The following is a 14,721-nucleotide window of genomic DNA, read 5'->3' on the forward strand; positions in this document are numbered from 1 at the left end:
CTATTCCTCCCACACTGACACCAATGATGTGGCACTACTCCTCTCACTGACACCAATGATGGGGCACTATTCCTCCCACTGATACCAATGATGGGGCACTATTCCTCCCACTGACACCAATGATGGGGCACTATTCCTCCCACTGATACCAATGATGGGGCACTATTCCTCCCACTGACACCAATGATGGGGCACTATTCCTCCCACTGCAAAATTACAGTTATGAAGTAGCAAAGAAAATAATTTTATGGTTGGGGGTCACCACAACATGAGGAACTGTATTAAAAGGTCGCGGCATTAGGAAGGTTGAGAACCACTGCCCTACAGGAACATAGGGGGTATGAGGATTGAGCCATGATGCATCACGGGGGACACAGTCATCTTACGAGGGGCGACTGAAAAGTTCTCAGCCTACCCATGATGCATTTGTCTTAGCCCAATTTTATTTTTGCTACTCATAGTACATATCTTTGCAAGGTCCCATACCAAATTTCTCACAAATAGCTTTTTCTTTGTTTCAGTTATTGAAGACTGAAGCGCAGAAGGTCACCATTGTCTGAAAGATGGAGAAGTGAGCAAACGTGCCGTTGTCCAATACCTGCTGACGCGTTTGTTGTCAACATTCTCGGGACCCACCGACTTGACACCTTGTGCATGTCCAGCACTACTGTTAAAATGTGTCCAACACGTTCCTGGGATATGCCCACTTTCTCTGCGATTAAAATGTTCTGTCACACGCCTGTCTGCCGTGGATTGCAGTGATGTTTTCCTCTGTACAGGCAGTTGCTGGCCTTCCACTGCGAGGGGCATCTTGGACAGAGGGGTTCCCCCTCTTGAATTCCACCACACACTTTTTAAGGGTGGAATAGGAAGGGGCATCCTCCCCTGTTTCCATCATGTCCTTGTTTATGTCTTGTCCACTCATTCCCTTTTTCAGCAGGTATTGGATAACAGCACGTTTGCTCACTTTCTCCATCTTTCAGACAATGATGACCTTCTGCGCTTCAGTCTTCAATAACTGAAAGAAAAAGCTATTTGTGAGAAATTTGGTATGGAGCCTTGCAAAGATATGTACTATGAGTAGCAAAAATAAAAATGGGCTAAGACAAATGCTTTATGGGTAGGCCAAAAACTTTTCACCCCTCGTACACCACTAGGAGAGTAAAATGTGGAGTCTGCAGATGCTGCAGGGCTGGAGGCAGGACACATGGAACACCAGAAAGGTCTAATACAGGGGTGGACTGACCATTCGAGCACTCGGGCATTGGCCGAGGGCCCAGGGTCAGTAGGGGGCCCCATAAAATGCCCCTGGTACCTTTTATATGCTTTTTTGGGTGTGTTTTGAGTTTGGGCAAGGACACAGGGGTCCCATGATCCCCAATTGCCCGGGGGCCCCATGAGTTGTCAGTCCCCCCGTGGTCTAATACTTCTTCTACCACAGGGGACGTTCAGTTGGACTCTTTTGCAACCAACAGGGTCCCTTTAAACCCCATAAATGTACATTGCATTCACAATAGAAAAGTGATTCACAGTAAAAAGTGTCCAAGCAGGAATGAAATGCAAAGGCAATGCAAATGGCAGTGTGCACAGATACAAAGCCAGAGTATTGTATAGATCTCCCAGCACCATATATCAGACACAAGCACCCCCAAGCCCCCCAGCCACCACGGAGCTACAAGTCCCAGCATGCCACCCTGAACAGCTTGAAGGCTGAAGACTACATTTGATTCTGCAAATTAAGCCACAAGCAAAACCCATTGTGTAATCTTAAATATTCCTTTAGCTCCTGTAAAAGCAAAGGGTTTAGCTGGGTGCGTGCGTCAGGAAAATCTCATTATTTGGGGCATGTGGAGAGGTTCAGAATTATTAATGTATTCTGAGGAATGTTGTTATAGTTGTAAATGAGATCTGTTTATAAATTCAAGTGGTAAGAATGGTAAATGGGAGAACAGATGACCAAATATATGACTGAGTTACAGTGTTTGGTCATTTAATATACAAATCTATGGCAGTGCAGACGGTACTAATGTGTGGAATGTCTGTAAATGTGGCTCTCCACTCATGCATTGGCTCCATAAACAGGGGTACTTTGACTGTGCGGTATGTCTAAAAAGGAGACGCTCCACGCATGCTGTATGCCATTACTTGTGTGGCAAGTCAACAAACGGGGGGCTCTCTACTCATGTGGTATGTCAAACAGGGGGCTCTCTACTCATGTGATAGGTCAATAAACAGGGGGCTCTCTACTCATGTGATAGGTCAATCAACAGGGAGCCCTCTACTCATGTGATAGGTCAATAAACAGGGGGCTCTCTACTCATGTGATAGGTCAATAAACGGGGCACTCTACTCATGTGATAGGTCAAATAGGGGGTTCTCTACTCATGCGGTATGTTAATAAACAGGGGGCTCTCTGCACATGTGGTCTGTCTAAAAAGGAGGCTCTCCACTAGTGTGGTAGGTCACTAAACAGGGTCTCTCAAAACCAAAGGCATGCAATCAGAATGGATGCTAGAAGGGAGCCTTCAGCTTACTTTTACTGCATTCACTGCTCATTTGGCATGTCAGTAAACAGGGAGCTCTCGGCTCGTGTGGCATGTCAGTAAACAGGGGGGGGGGGCTCTCGTGGCATGTCAGTAAACAGGGGGGGGGCTCTCGTGGCATGTCAGTAAACAGGGGGGGGGGGCTCTCTGCCCGTGTGGCATGTCAGTAAACAGGGGGGGGGGCTCTCTGCCCGTGTGGCATGTCAGTAAACAGGGGGGGGGCTCTCTGCCCGTGTGGCATGTCAGTAAACAGGGGGGGGGCTCTCTGCCCGTGTGGCATGTCAGTAAACAGGGGGGGGGGCTCTCTGCCCGTGTGGCATGTCAGTAAACAGGGGGGGGGCTCTCTGCCCGTGTGGCATGTCAGTAAACAGGGGGGGGGGCTCTCTGCCCGTGTGGCATGTCAGTAAACAGGGGGGGGGGCTCTCTGCCCGTGTGGCATGTCAGTAAACAGGGGGGGGGGGGCTCTCTGCCCGTGTGGCATGTCAGTAAACAGGGGGGGGGGGGCTCTCTGCCCGTGTGGCATGTCAGTAAACAGGGGGGGGGGGCTCTCTGCCCGTGTGGCATGTCAGTAAACAGGGGGGGGGCTCTCTGCCCGTGTGGCATGTCAGTAAACAGGGGGGGGCTCTCTGCCCGTGTGGCATGTCAGTAAACAGGGGGGGGCTCTCTGCCCGTGTGGCATGTCAGTAAACAGGGGGGGGGGCTCTCTGCCCGTGTGGCATGTCAGTAAACAGGGGGGGGGCTCTCTGCCCGTGTGGCATGTCAGTAAACAGGGGGGGGGCTCTCTGCCCGTGTGGCATGTCAGTAAACAGGGGGGGGGCTCTCTGCCCGTGTGGCATGTCAGTAAACAGGGGGGGGGCTCTCTGCCCGTGTGGCATGTCAGTAAACAGGGGGGGGGCTCTCTGCCCGTGTGGCATGTCAGTAAACAGGGGGGGGCTCTCTGCCCGTGTGGCATGTCAGTAAACAGGGGGGGGCTCTCTGCCCGTGTGGCATGTCAGTAAACAGGGGGGGGGCTCTCTGCCCGTGTGGCATGTCAGTAAACAGGGGGGGGGCTCTCTGCCCGTGTGGCATGTCAGTAAACGGGGGGGGGCTCTCTGCCCGTGTGGCATGTCAGTAAACGGGGGGGGGCTCTCTGCCCGTGTGGCATGTCAGTAAACAGGGGGGGGGCTCTCTGCCCGTGTGGCATGTCAGTAAACAGGGGGGGGGCTCTCTGCCCGTGTGGCATGTCAGTAAACAGGGGGGGGCTCTCTGCCCGTGTGGCATGTCAGTAAACAGGGGGGGGCTCTCTGCCCGTGTGGCATGTCAGTAAACAGGGGGGGGCTCTCTGCCCGTGTGGCATGTCAGTAAACAGGGGGGGGCTCTCTGCCCGTGTGGCATGTCAGTAAACAGGGGGGGGGGCTCTCTGCCCGTGTGGCATGTCAGTAAACAGGGGGGGGCTCTCTGCCCGTGTGGCATGTCAGTAAACAGGGGGGGGCTCTCTGCCCGTGTGGCATGTCAGTAAACAGGGGGGGGCTCTCTGCCCGTGTGGCATGTCAGTAAACAGGGGGGGGCTCTCTGCCCGTGTGGCATGTCAGTAAACAGGGGGGGGCTCTCTGCCCGTGTGGCATGTCAGTAAACAGGGGGGGGCTCTCTGCCCGTGTGGCATGTCAGTAAACAGGGGGGGGCTCTCTGCCCGTGTGGCATGTCAGTAAACAGGGGGGGGCTCTCTGCCCGTGTGGCATGTCAGTAAACAGGGGGGGGCTCTCTGCCCGTGTGGCATGTCAGTAAACAGGGGGGGGCTCTCTGCCCGTGTGGCATGTCAGTAAACAGGGGGGGGCTCTCTGCCCGTGTGGCATGTCAGTAAACAGGGGGGGGCTCTCTGCCCGTGTGGCATGTCAGTAAACAGGGGGGGGCTCTCTGCCCGTGTGGCATGTCAGTAAACAGGGGGGGGCTCTCTGCCCGTGTGGCATGTCAGTAAACAGGGGGGGGCTCTCTGCCCGTGTGGCATGTCAGTAAACAGGGGGGGGCTCTCTGCCCGTGTGGCATGTCAGTAAACAGGGGGGGGCTCTCTGCCCGTGTGGCATGTCAGTAAACAGGGGGGGGCTCTCTGCCCGTGTGGCATGTCAGTAAACAGGGGGGGGCTCTCTGCCCGTGTGGCATGTCAGTAAACAGGGGGGGGCTCTCTGCCCGTGTGGCATGTCAGTAAACAGGGGGGGGCTCTCTGCCCGTGTGGCATGTCAGTAAACAGGGGGGGGGGGCTCTCTGCCCGTGTGGCATGTCAGTAAACAGGGGGGGGCTCTCTGCCCGTGTGGCATGTCAGTAAACAGGGGGGGGCTCTCTGCCCGTGTGGCATGTCAGTAAACAGGGGGGGGCTCTCTGCCCGTGTGGCATGTCAGTAAACAGGGGGGGGCTCTCTGCCCGTGTGGCATGTCAGTAAACAGGGGGGGGCTCTCTGCCCGTGTGGCATGTCAGTAAACAGGGGGGGCTCTCTGCCCGTGTGGCATGTCAGTAAACAGGGGGGGCTCTCTGCCCGTGTGGCATGTCAGTAAACAGGGGGGGCTCTCTGCCCGTGTGGCATGTCAGTAAACAGGGGGGGCTCTCTGCCCGTGTGGCATGTCAGTAAACAGGGGGGGCTCTCTGCCCGTGTGGCATGTCAGTAAACAGGGGGGGCTCTCTGCCCGTGTGGCATGTCAGTAAACAGGGGGGGGCTCTCTGCCCGTGTGGCATGTCAGTAAACAGGGGGGGGCTCTCTGCCCGTGTGGCATGTCAGTAAACAGGGGGGGGCTCTCTGCCCGTGTGGCATGTCAGTAAACAGGGGGGGGCTCTCTGCCCGTGTGGCATGTCAGTAAACAGGGGGGGGCTCTCTGCCCGTGTGGCATGTCAGTAAACAGGGGGGGGCTCTCTGCCCGTGTGGCATGTCAGTAAACAGGGGGGGCTCTCTGCCCGTGTGGCATGTCAGTAAACAGGGGGGGCTCTCTGCCCGTGTGGCATGTCAGTAAACAGGGGGGGCTCTCTGCCCGTGTGGCATGTCAGTAAACAGGGGGGGCTCTCTGCCCGTGTGGCATGTCAGTAAACAGGGGGGGCTCTCTGCCCGTGTGGCATGTCAGTAAACAGGGGGGGCTCTCTGCCCGTGTGGCATGTCAGTAAACAGGGGGGGCTCTCTGCCCGTGTGGCATGTCAGTAAACAGGGGGGGGCTCTCTGCCCGTGTGGCATGTCAGTAAACAGGGGGGGGCTCTCTGCCCGTGTGGCATGTCAGTAAACAGGGGGGCTCCTTACCCGTGTGGTATGTCAGTAAACAGGGGGGCTCCTTACCCGTGTGGTATGTCAGTAAACAGGGGGGCTCCCTACCCGTGTGGTATGTCAGTAAACAGGGGGGCTCCCTGCCCGTGTGGTATGTCAGTAAACAGGGGGCTCTCTGCTCGTGTGGTATGTCAGTAACGGGGGCTCTCTGCTCGTGTGGTATGTCAGTAACAGGGGGGCTCTCTGCTCGTGTGGTATGTCAGTAAACAGGGGGCTCCCTACCCGTGTGGTATGTCAGTAACAGGGGCCTCTCTGCTCGTGTGGTATGTCAGTAAACAGGGGGCTCTCTGCTCATGTGGTATGTCAGTAAACAGGGGGCTCTCTGCTCATGTGGTATGTCAGTAAACAGGGGGCTCTCTGCTCATGTGGTATGTCAGTAAACAGGGGGCTCTCTGCTCATGTGGTATGTCAGTAAACAGGGGGCTCTCTGCTCATGTGGTATGTCAGTAAACAGGGGGCTCTCTGCTCATGTGGTATGTCAGTAAACAGGGGGCTCTCTGCTCATGTGGTATGTCAGTAAACAGGGGGCTCTCTGCTCATGTGGTATGTCAGTAAACAGGGGGCTCTCTGCTCATGTGGTATGTCAGTAAACAGGGGGCTCTCTGCTCATGTGGTATGTCAGTAAACAGGGGGCTCTCTGCTCATGTGGTATATCTATAAACAGGGGCCCTGTGCTTGCACAGTATGTCTATAAACTAGGCCTCTCCACTTTAAATGCATGCAACCATAATGGATGCTATAAGAGAGCCTGCAGCTCACGTTCCATGCAGGTGATGGAACACGGTTTGTGCAGATTACAGAAGCATCATTTTAACTGTATTCAATTCCTGATGGGACTAACTACATTATCCCATCTTCATAGCCACTCTGTAACACTGGCTGCGAAGATGGGCAAGGTACCCCTCCTTGGTGCACAGGCACCCAACACCACAGATAGCAGCGAGCACCTGTCTACAGCTCCCAGCACTTGTCCGAGGCAAGTACTGAGGAATGCAGGAGGCGGCGAGGCGGACATTTCCGTCCAATGCTGCTGCTAGTGTTACCGGACACCTAGGAAGGAAGGAAGGTGGTACTTCTTTAAAAGCTACAAATTGTGGTGCTGCCCGCATTAACCAAACAATAGTTCTGTATTTGCCCTTCTATAAGATGGTCACATCTGCCTCCAGAAACTACATTCTATTATTAGGGGCTTCAGATGTCAGTAATTAATTCCAGTGCTCAGATCACTATATAAACCACATCGGTAACGGTTCTCACCTGCTGGCAGTACTGAAATCACCCCACAGATCTGCTGATGGGGCGGGGGCTTTAGGTGCTGGAAGAGGGGAACCCAAATCTAGCAGAATATCTGAGGAGGAAGAGAACACATTATGAAGTCTTCATCACATGTATGGAAACCAAATCTATTTTTTAAAATATGTTCAGCGTTGTGCCTCTCTGTAGATACTTACAGTACTGAGAAAAAGTATTCGCCCATTTCTTTTTTTGCATATTTGTCACACTTAAAGGATTCAGATCATCACAGTTTAATATATTACTCAAAGATAATCGAAGCAAATACAAAATGCAGTTTTTAAAATTAAGATTTCATTTATTAAGGGGGGGAAAAAAAAAAAAGCTGTCCAAACCTGCCTGGCACTATGTGACAAAGTAATTGCCCCCTAAACCCAATAACTGGTTGGGCCACCCTTGGAGGTAACAGCTGCCATCAAGTGTTTACGATAACTGGCGATAAGTCTCTCCCATCGCGGTGGAGGAATTTTGGCCTGCTATTCTTTGCAGATTTGTTTTAGTTCAGCCGACTGGAGGGTTTTCCAGCATGAAGGCCTGTTTAAAGGTCATCCCACAGCATTTCAATTGGATTTAAGTCCGGACTTTGACCAGGCCAGTTCAAAACCTTAATTTTGTTTTTGTGAGCCAGAGCTGGACTTGCTGGGTTAAGCATCAGAACAATGATCCGGAACACACCAAGTGCACTTGAGGTTCAAGTCATGCATCGATGGCTGGGAATTCTCCTTCAGAATTTTCTGGTAGAGTGCGGAATTCATGGCTCCATCAATGATGGCAAGTCGTTCAGGTCTTGATGCTGCAAAGCAGCCCCAGACCATCATATGACCACCACCATGTTTGGAACAATGTTCTTTTTATGAAATGTGGTGTTAGTTTTTACGCCAGATTTAACATGATGCACACCTTCCAAATGTTTGCCTCATCATCCACAGAATATTCTCCCAAAAGTCGTGGGATAATCAAGATGTTTTTGGCAAATGTGAGACAAGTCTTCATGTTTTTTGGTCAACAGTGGCTTTCTCCTTGGAACTCCCCCATGGAGCCCATTTTTGCCCAGTCTGTTTCTTATTGTCGAATCATGAACACTGACCCTAACTGAGGCAAGCGAGGCCTGCAGATCTTTAGATGTTGTTCTGGGTTCTTTTAGGACCTCCTGGATGAGTTGCCGTTGTGCTCTTGGAGTAAGTTTGGTAGGCCGGCAACTCCTGGAAAGGTTCACCACTGTTCCAAGTTTTCTCCATTTGTGGATAATGGCTCTCACCGTGGTTTGCTGGAGTCCCAAACCCTTAGAAATGGCTTTGTAACCCTTTCCAGACTAACACATGTCAATTACTTTGTTTCTCATCTGTTCTTAAGATTGCGGCATGAAGTGGTGCTTTTTTAGATCTTTTAATGTGTTTCACTTTGTCAGACAGCTTCAATTCAAGTGACTTTTTGACAGTGATCAGGCCTGGGTGTGGCAAGTAACATTCAACTCGGCTTTCCAAAAATGTGGTTAATCAACGTTCATTCATGGGGGAGGGGGCAATTACTTTTTCCACATGGGGCCAGGCAGGTTTGAACAGCCTTTCCCTTAATGAAATCATTTAAAAACTGCCCTTTTTGTTTACTTGGGAAATAAAAGAGGTACATTAAATAAAAGGTGCCTCAGTGTTTTTATCAGTATGGATTATATTCTAACAAAGTGTAAATTATTAAAAAAAATAAATAAATAAATAAAACCTGTACATGTCATCTTAGAATAAATACCTCTATAGTAAGGGGATCTTCTGAAGTAACAAGTACTAGTACTAGCAACAAGTAGTTCAGACGTGTTCAAACAAAACACTAATCTTTTACATAGGGGTTTGGGGAATATGAGGGGAGGGAGTAACAAGATAATCATAGGTAGGGTATGAAAGGGGATGAGAAATAAAAAAAAAAAAAAAAAGGGGGGGGGGGGGGGGAGGGAGGTTAGGGATAGTAAAGCCAGCCATACACAACCAGATTTCTCTCCTTCAGCATGAAGGATATAAAAAAAATAAATAAAAATCGATTCTTCTATCCATGCTATACAGGGTGGAAAGGATTTGCCAGTGCTGGGTACTGCATTCAAACAGCTGCACACTGGCTACTGCCTGCATACCGGACAATCACTGCATCTGGTAGGATGTGATGGGATAGGACTTCTGATGAAATGGGATGGGATATGGCTTCAGATGGGATAGGGCTTCTGATGAGATGGGATGGAATGGGGCTTCAGATGGGATGGGATGGAATGGGGCTTCAGATGGGATGGGATGGGATGGAATGGGGCTTCAGATGGGATGGGATGGAATGGGGCTTCAGATGGGATGGGATGGAATGGGGCTTCAGATGGGATGGGATGGGGCTTCAGATGGGATGGGATGGAATGGGGCTTCAGATGGGATGGGATGGAATGGGGCTTCAGATGGGATGGGATGGAATGGGGCTTCAGATGGGCTGGGATGGGATGGAATGGGGCTTTCGACAGGATGAGATATGGCTTCTGATGGGATGGAATGAAATAGAGCACCAAGTTTGCACATCACTGAGCAAAGTCGCAGAATCGTTTTCAGTGTCTGATGACGAATTTCCCCACGAATCATCATCACTCAATTCTGCAAGTGATTCTAATTCACTGTTGCGGTTTTCTAGCTTTTTGGATGCCATGGACATTCTCAAGTTTCCAGGCAGAAAGAACGGTAAAAGTGCAGGCAGGGCGCCGGACAAAGCACTCGGGACAAAATTTAGGTGAAATGGTTTGATACAGTAATGTAATGCTAACAGATTACAATGTATTGTGTGTATATCACGTTTTTACCCTTTTGAATCTCCCGCCAATTCCGCCCCCATACGTGCTGACGCTCGCAGGGAACGGAACCTGAAAGACGGATGCCGGCATCGGCCGGCGGACATGGTGGGAGGAACTCGCGGGATCATGGGATTAAGGCAAGGCTCAAGGGATCGCTGCAGTGTAATTCTGAGTGTTGCTCGAGGTTACTGCTTTTGGTACTGAAATTATCCCCGAGCCACACTCGGGATTACCGCCAGGAAGGTTAATAAATGATTTTTTAAAAGGTAATGCACTAGGCCCGTGCGTCCTCTGTTTCTTTGTATGCAGTATTCCGGATCCCCCTGTTCTGTTGAGGGCAGGAATATCTGCAGTTTCCAGACATCCCACTTGTGGGTCCAAACCTCTGTGGAGTCCATGTTCACACCATTTCTTATCTTGGATGTGATGTCAGAAGCCCCAGTAAACTCAGAACTGTCATTCAAGTGACATTCTATAGCACGTGTTGAACAAAGCCAGCAGGCCGAATCCGGCCCGCGGCCAATTTCATGTGGCCCTCGCACTTCTCTTCTTGCGGCAGCAACCCCCTCATCTCCGTCTTCACCTTGTCTCGGCAGTAGAGGACGGCAGAATAACTCTGCCAGATCCTGCATCTCTCTGTGCAGCTGCAGCACCGACTCCGGCAGCTAACTTCAGCCCTCCTATGGTCCTCCTCCAGACCCTGCACTTCCTGCTTCCCAGATCTGTCCCTAGCTTCTTCCTGGCAGCAGCACAAGGTTAGGAGGGGTGTACTGTAATGTAAGGAAATGTGGGGGACTCTTGCTATCTGATATAAGGGGGGAGGAGGTGGGTCCTCTGGACATCTAATCTTACAGGTATAACCGGCCCTTTGAGGGCAACCAAAATGCGGATGTGGCCCGAGATGAAATTGATTGCAACACCCCTTGTCTATAGCATTCCCCTTCGCTTCTCGCCTGACTGCTACATAAACACTTATATAGAGGCGAGGGGTGGAGAAGCTGGGCCAGCACATACAGTTATCACTCATGCAAGAAGGGAAAGGATGTGCTAGGAATCGACTTCTTCTTTAGAAGTCGAATTGTGCTTTTACCTGTAAGGTTTTCAGGTTAGTTACAGGGCCTCAAAGTTTCTCAATGTACAATGAAGCCATAATGAGCATTAGAACTCTGTGTTCATTTTTTTTTTTTTTAATAGGATCTCAGATGGGTAGAGAGATAAAAGAAATTGTTTTCTCATACCTGGGCTGGTGGAGGTGTTGCTGGGCTGTATAGGTGGAGGAGTCACATGGTTTGCAACAGGTACTGAAGGGGTAGCGGGAGCTGGGATTTTACCACCAGGAGGGGGTGGAAGCAGACCAATCGCACCAGCTCCAACACCTCCTCGAGGCTTGCATGGACCATCCTTCTTCTTCATGTTCTATGGGGAAAAGGCATGCATTGACAAACATTGGTCCACTCTATAGTATGTTGCATATATACGCACACAATAAAAGGGCGGTGGTTGTACATACCCCAATGTTTAATTTGATTGTCTGACCCTCTTTGAAACCCAAATCCAGCTTGGGGTGATTGTCCTGTCCTTGAGGCTCTTTGGACAGCTCCGTCTCCTGCTTCACCCACCTGCATCAGGATGACAGTTTACTAAAACCTTTATCATAGGCGCAATGCCACGGATCGAGAGAGGTGCAGAAATACTACGGCATACATTTCAGGTTGTTTCCCTTGTTAAGCATGAAAACCTTTCTAAAATGCATATATAGAGTACATGGTGTGCTAGATCAGTCAACTTATGTTGACAAATGCGGCCCCTGACATCACCTAAGGGCCCGCACATAGACCTCCCAAGCAGAATATTAAAATAAAAAAAAAATGTATTTATTAAATTTTATATATATATATATATATATATATATATATATATATATATATATATATATATATATTTTTTTTTATTTTTTTTTTAATATTGTGCTTGGGAGGTCTATGTGCGGGCCCTTTGGTTATATCACTGTCTGAGACTGCAGATCTTATAGAGGAAAGGAGGGTCAGGGATGTTCAATTTGAATCGCCTGCAGCCCGGGACATGTAGTTATAGACGCCGGGCAGGTAGTTTTGTTTTTATAACCTTTAACCCTGCTGTGGACAAGCGGCAGGGCTCACCAGTCAGGTGGAAGCATTTGGGCGGCTGCCCGATTGCTTCCACATAACCCACTACAGTGCCAGCCTCTGCCCCCATGTCTCCCAGGCTCCGCTTGCCCATCTGCAGGTCCAGGACCGGATGTAGCAGGTGACGGTGGGTATAGGGGAGGGGGGACAGCGGACACGTCCACTTCCCTCCCCTTCTTGTCCTGACCCAGGAGTGACGGTGTGATGTCACTTTCGGGTGCCCGTTGACAGATCTGGCCATCAAGACTGGGAAAGAATGTAATGCAGTGCAATGTGCACTGCATTACATCCAGTGCAGTACAGGGGAGACATGTAGGGTCTTTTAGACCCTGGATGTCCCAATAAAGAGAACCTGTCACCAAACATCACATAGGGGATTTTTGTTACCTGTGTGATGGCAAAGTAAAAAAAAATAAAATAAAAATAAAAAGAAGTTTTTTTTTAAATCTAAAAAAAAAAAAAAAAATTTATTGCTTTAAAATGAAAAACTTTTTTTACTTTTTTTTTTTTTAAATTAAAAAAAAAAAAAAGTTACATCCAAGCACATACACCCCCCGCCCACCCAAATAAAATAAATTGAGTTCCCCCCCCACCCAACATATACATGTGCAAACATGAAAAGCACAAGCTGGGGCACCTACGCACAAAAACGTCAATTGCGATACAGGTTTTATATCGCCGTGCACGCCAGGACGCGAGCAATAATTTAAGCACCAGACCTCCTCCATAACGCTGTACTGATGAACTAGAAGGGGCTTTAAAAGCGTCGCTATAGAATATAGGGTACCAAAGTTTGTTGCCGTTTCACGAGTGCACGCAAAGTTAAGGTTTGACATGCTGGATATCTATCTACTCGGTGCAACCTTGTCTTTAAATTTAAAAAAAAAAAAAAATTGTAATCTATTGCTTTTTGTGCCCTAAAATTAACTTTAGTTTATTTTTTACTGAAATATTGCGTTTCTTAGACCTCTGTTGTAACATCGTGTGACATAAAAAAATTGGAACTACCACCATTTTATTTTCTAGGGTCTCTGCTTTCAGAAAATATATCATGTTTGGGAGGGTTGTGTGTAATTTTCAGGCCTAAAATTATTTTTTAAACGTGTGCAAAAAAACCAAAAAAGGGCTCTGGCAGTGAAAAGGGATAAAGGATAAGTCCCACACTTCCCTTTCCTGAGGAGAAGCCAATCAGCGCTCATTATACTGCAAGGTCTCTCCCCTCCCTGCTAGTTCCCATGTGCGGTGCTGGAGACAGGCAGGGAGGTAAGGAGGAGATAAACAGTGCAATGGTAAAATTATTACACGTTTAACCTCCCTGGTGGTCTAACTAATCAATATTTTTGAATTTCAAAGTGGTACTTTTTCTGCATGGAAATTTGTTGTTTTATATTGTAGTCCTGTAATTCTTAGGAATAACTCACTGAAATCTGTCCGAACAAGAGTCTAGTAAACATCTCAGGTATGACAAAATTTGAAACACGAAATCATAAATTATAATATAATAAATCATTATAAAAAAGAAGAATATAATAATAATACATTTAATTCAATAATACAGGTGAAACTCAAAAAATTAGAATATGGTGCAAAAGTTCATTTATTTCAGTGCAGCAACTTAAAAGGTGAAACTAATATACGAGACTCATTACATGCAAAGCAAGATTGATGACAAATCACGGCTTGAACTATCTTGCTTTGCATGTAATGAGTCTCATATATTAGTTTCACCTTTTAAGTTGCTGCACTGAAATAAATGAACTTTTGCACCATATTCTAATTTTTTGAGTTTCACCTGTATAATCAAACCAAAAACACTGAAATGTGAAATAGAGCGCCAAGTTCTCACATCGCTGAGCTCAGTCGCAGAATCGTTTTCAGTGTCTGATGAGGAATTTCCCCCACCAATCATTATCACTCAATTCTGCAAGTGGTTCTGATTTACTATCGCTGTTCTCTAGCCGGTCTAAAACCGCGTCTGACCTAAAGGGACGCTTTTTGGACGCCATGGACGCTTCTCAGTTTCCAGGCAGAAAGAACAGTAAAAATGCAGGCAGGGCGCCGGACAAAGCACTCGGGGCAAAACTGAGGGGAAATGGTTTGATACAGTGACGTGATCCTAATAGATTACAATAGATTGTGTGAATGTCAAATTTTTACTTTTTTGAATCTCCCGCCAGTTCCGCCCCCCCGTACATCCCGATGCTCGCAGGGAATGGAACCTGGAAGACGGCATCAGCCGGCGGACATGGCCGTGGGACACAGTGGGAGGACCTTGCGGGATCGCTGCAGTGTAATCCCCAGTGTAGCTCAGGGTTGCTGCTTTTGGTACTGAAATTAACCCAGAGCCACAAAAACGTCTTGTCACACTCCCGGAACAAAGTCAGAGTCAGCTCAGCCATTCACAGGAAGCTTTGTATTCTCTGAATGAATACAAAGCTTCCTCTGAATGGCCGAGGTTGTTATGTCATCCACCTGCCTCTCAGTCTATCAGCCAATTCCTCACCCGTGCGGATATACAGGTATGTTCCTGACAAGATGCTGCTTGGATAATGGCCACAGATACCAGTAAACACCTAGAAAAGGTTCTAACCAAGAGGTGGGCAACTGAGACCCTCCAGTTGTTGTGGAACT

General features: G+C 48.9%; 1 protein-coding gene across 3 annotated transcripts in view; it reads right to left on the reverse strand.

Annotated features, from left to right (window-relative positions):
- LOC149447605 (adaptin ear-binding coat-associated protein 1-like) overlaps positions 1-14,721 on the reverse strand; it is a 42,288-nt gene that overhangs the window by 12,597 nt on the left and 14,970 nt on the right. For all 3 annotated transcript variants that reach the window (XM_089652333.1, XM_089652335.1, XM_089652334.1), the window contains exons 5-7: positions 11,436-11,544; positions 11,164-11,341; positions 7,078-7,168 (exon numbers count right to left, since the gene is read on the reverse strand). In XM_089652333.1, the coding sequence (XP_089508459.1) occupies positions 7,078-7,168; positions 11,164-11,341; positions 11,436-11,544 (378 nt within the window). The remainder of the gene's footprint in view (positions 1-7,077; positions 7,169-11,163; positions 11,342-11,435; positions 11,545-14,721) is intronic.

This window comes from Staurois parvus, unplaced genomic scaffold (assembly GCF_062004578.1).
Source record: "Staurois parvus isolate SC_StPar_1 unplaced genomic scaffold, SC_StPar_1.0 ptg000681l, whole genome shotgun sequence".
Classification (NCBI taxonomy): domain Eukaryota; kingdom Metazoa; phylum Chordata; class Amphibia; order Anura; family Ranidae; genus Staurois; species Staurois parvus.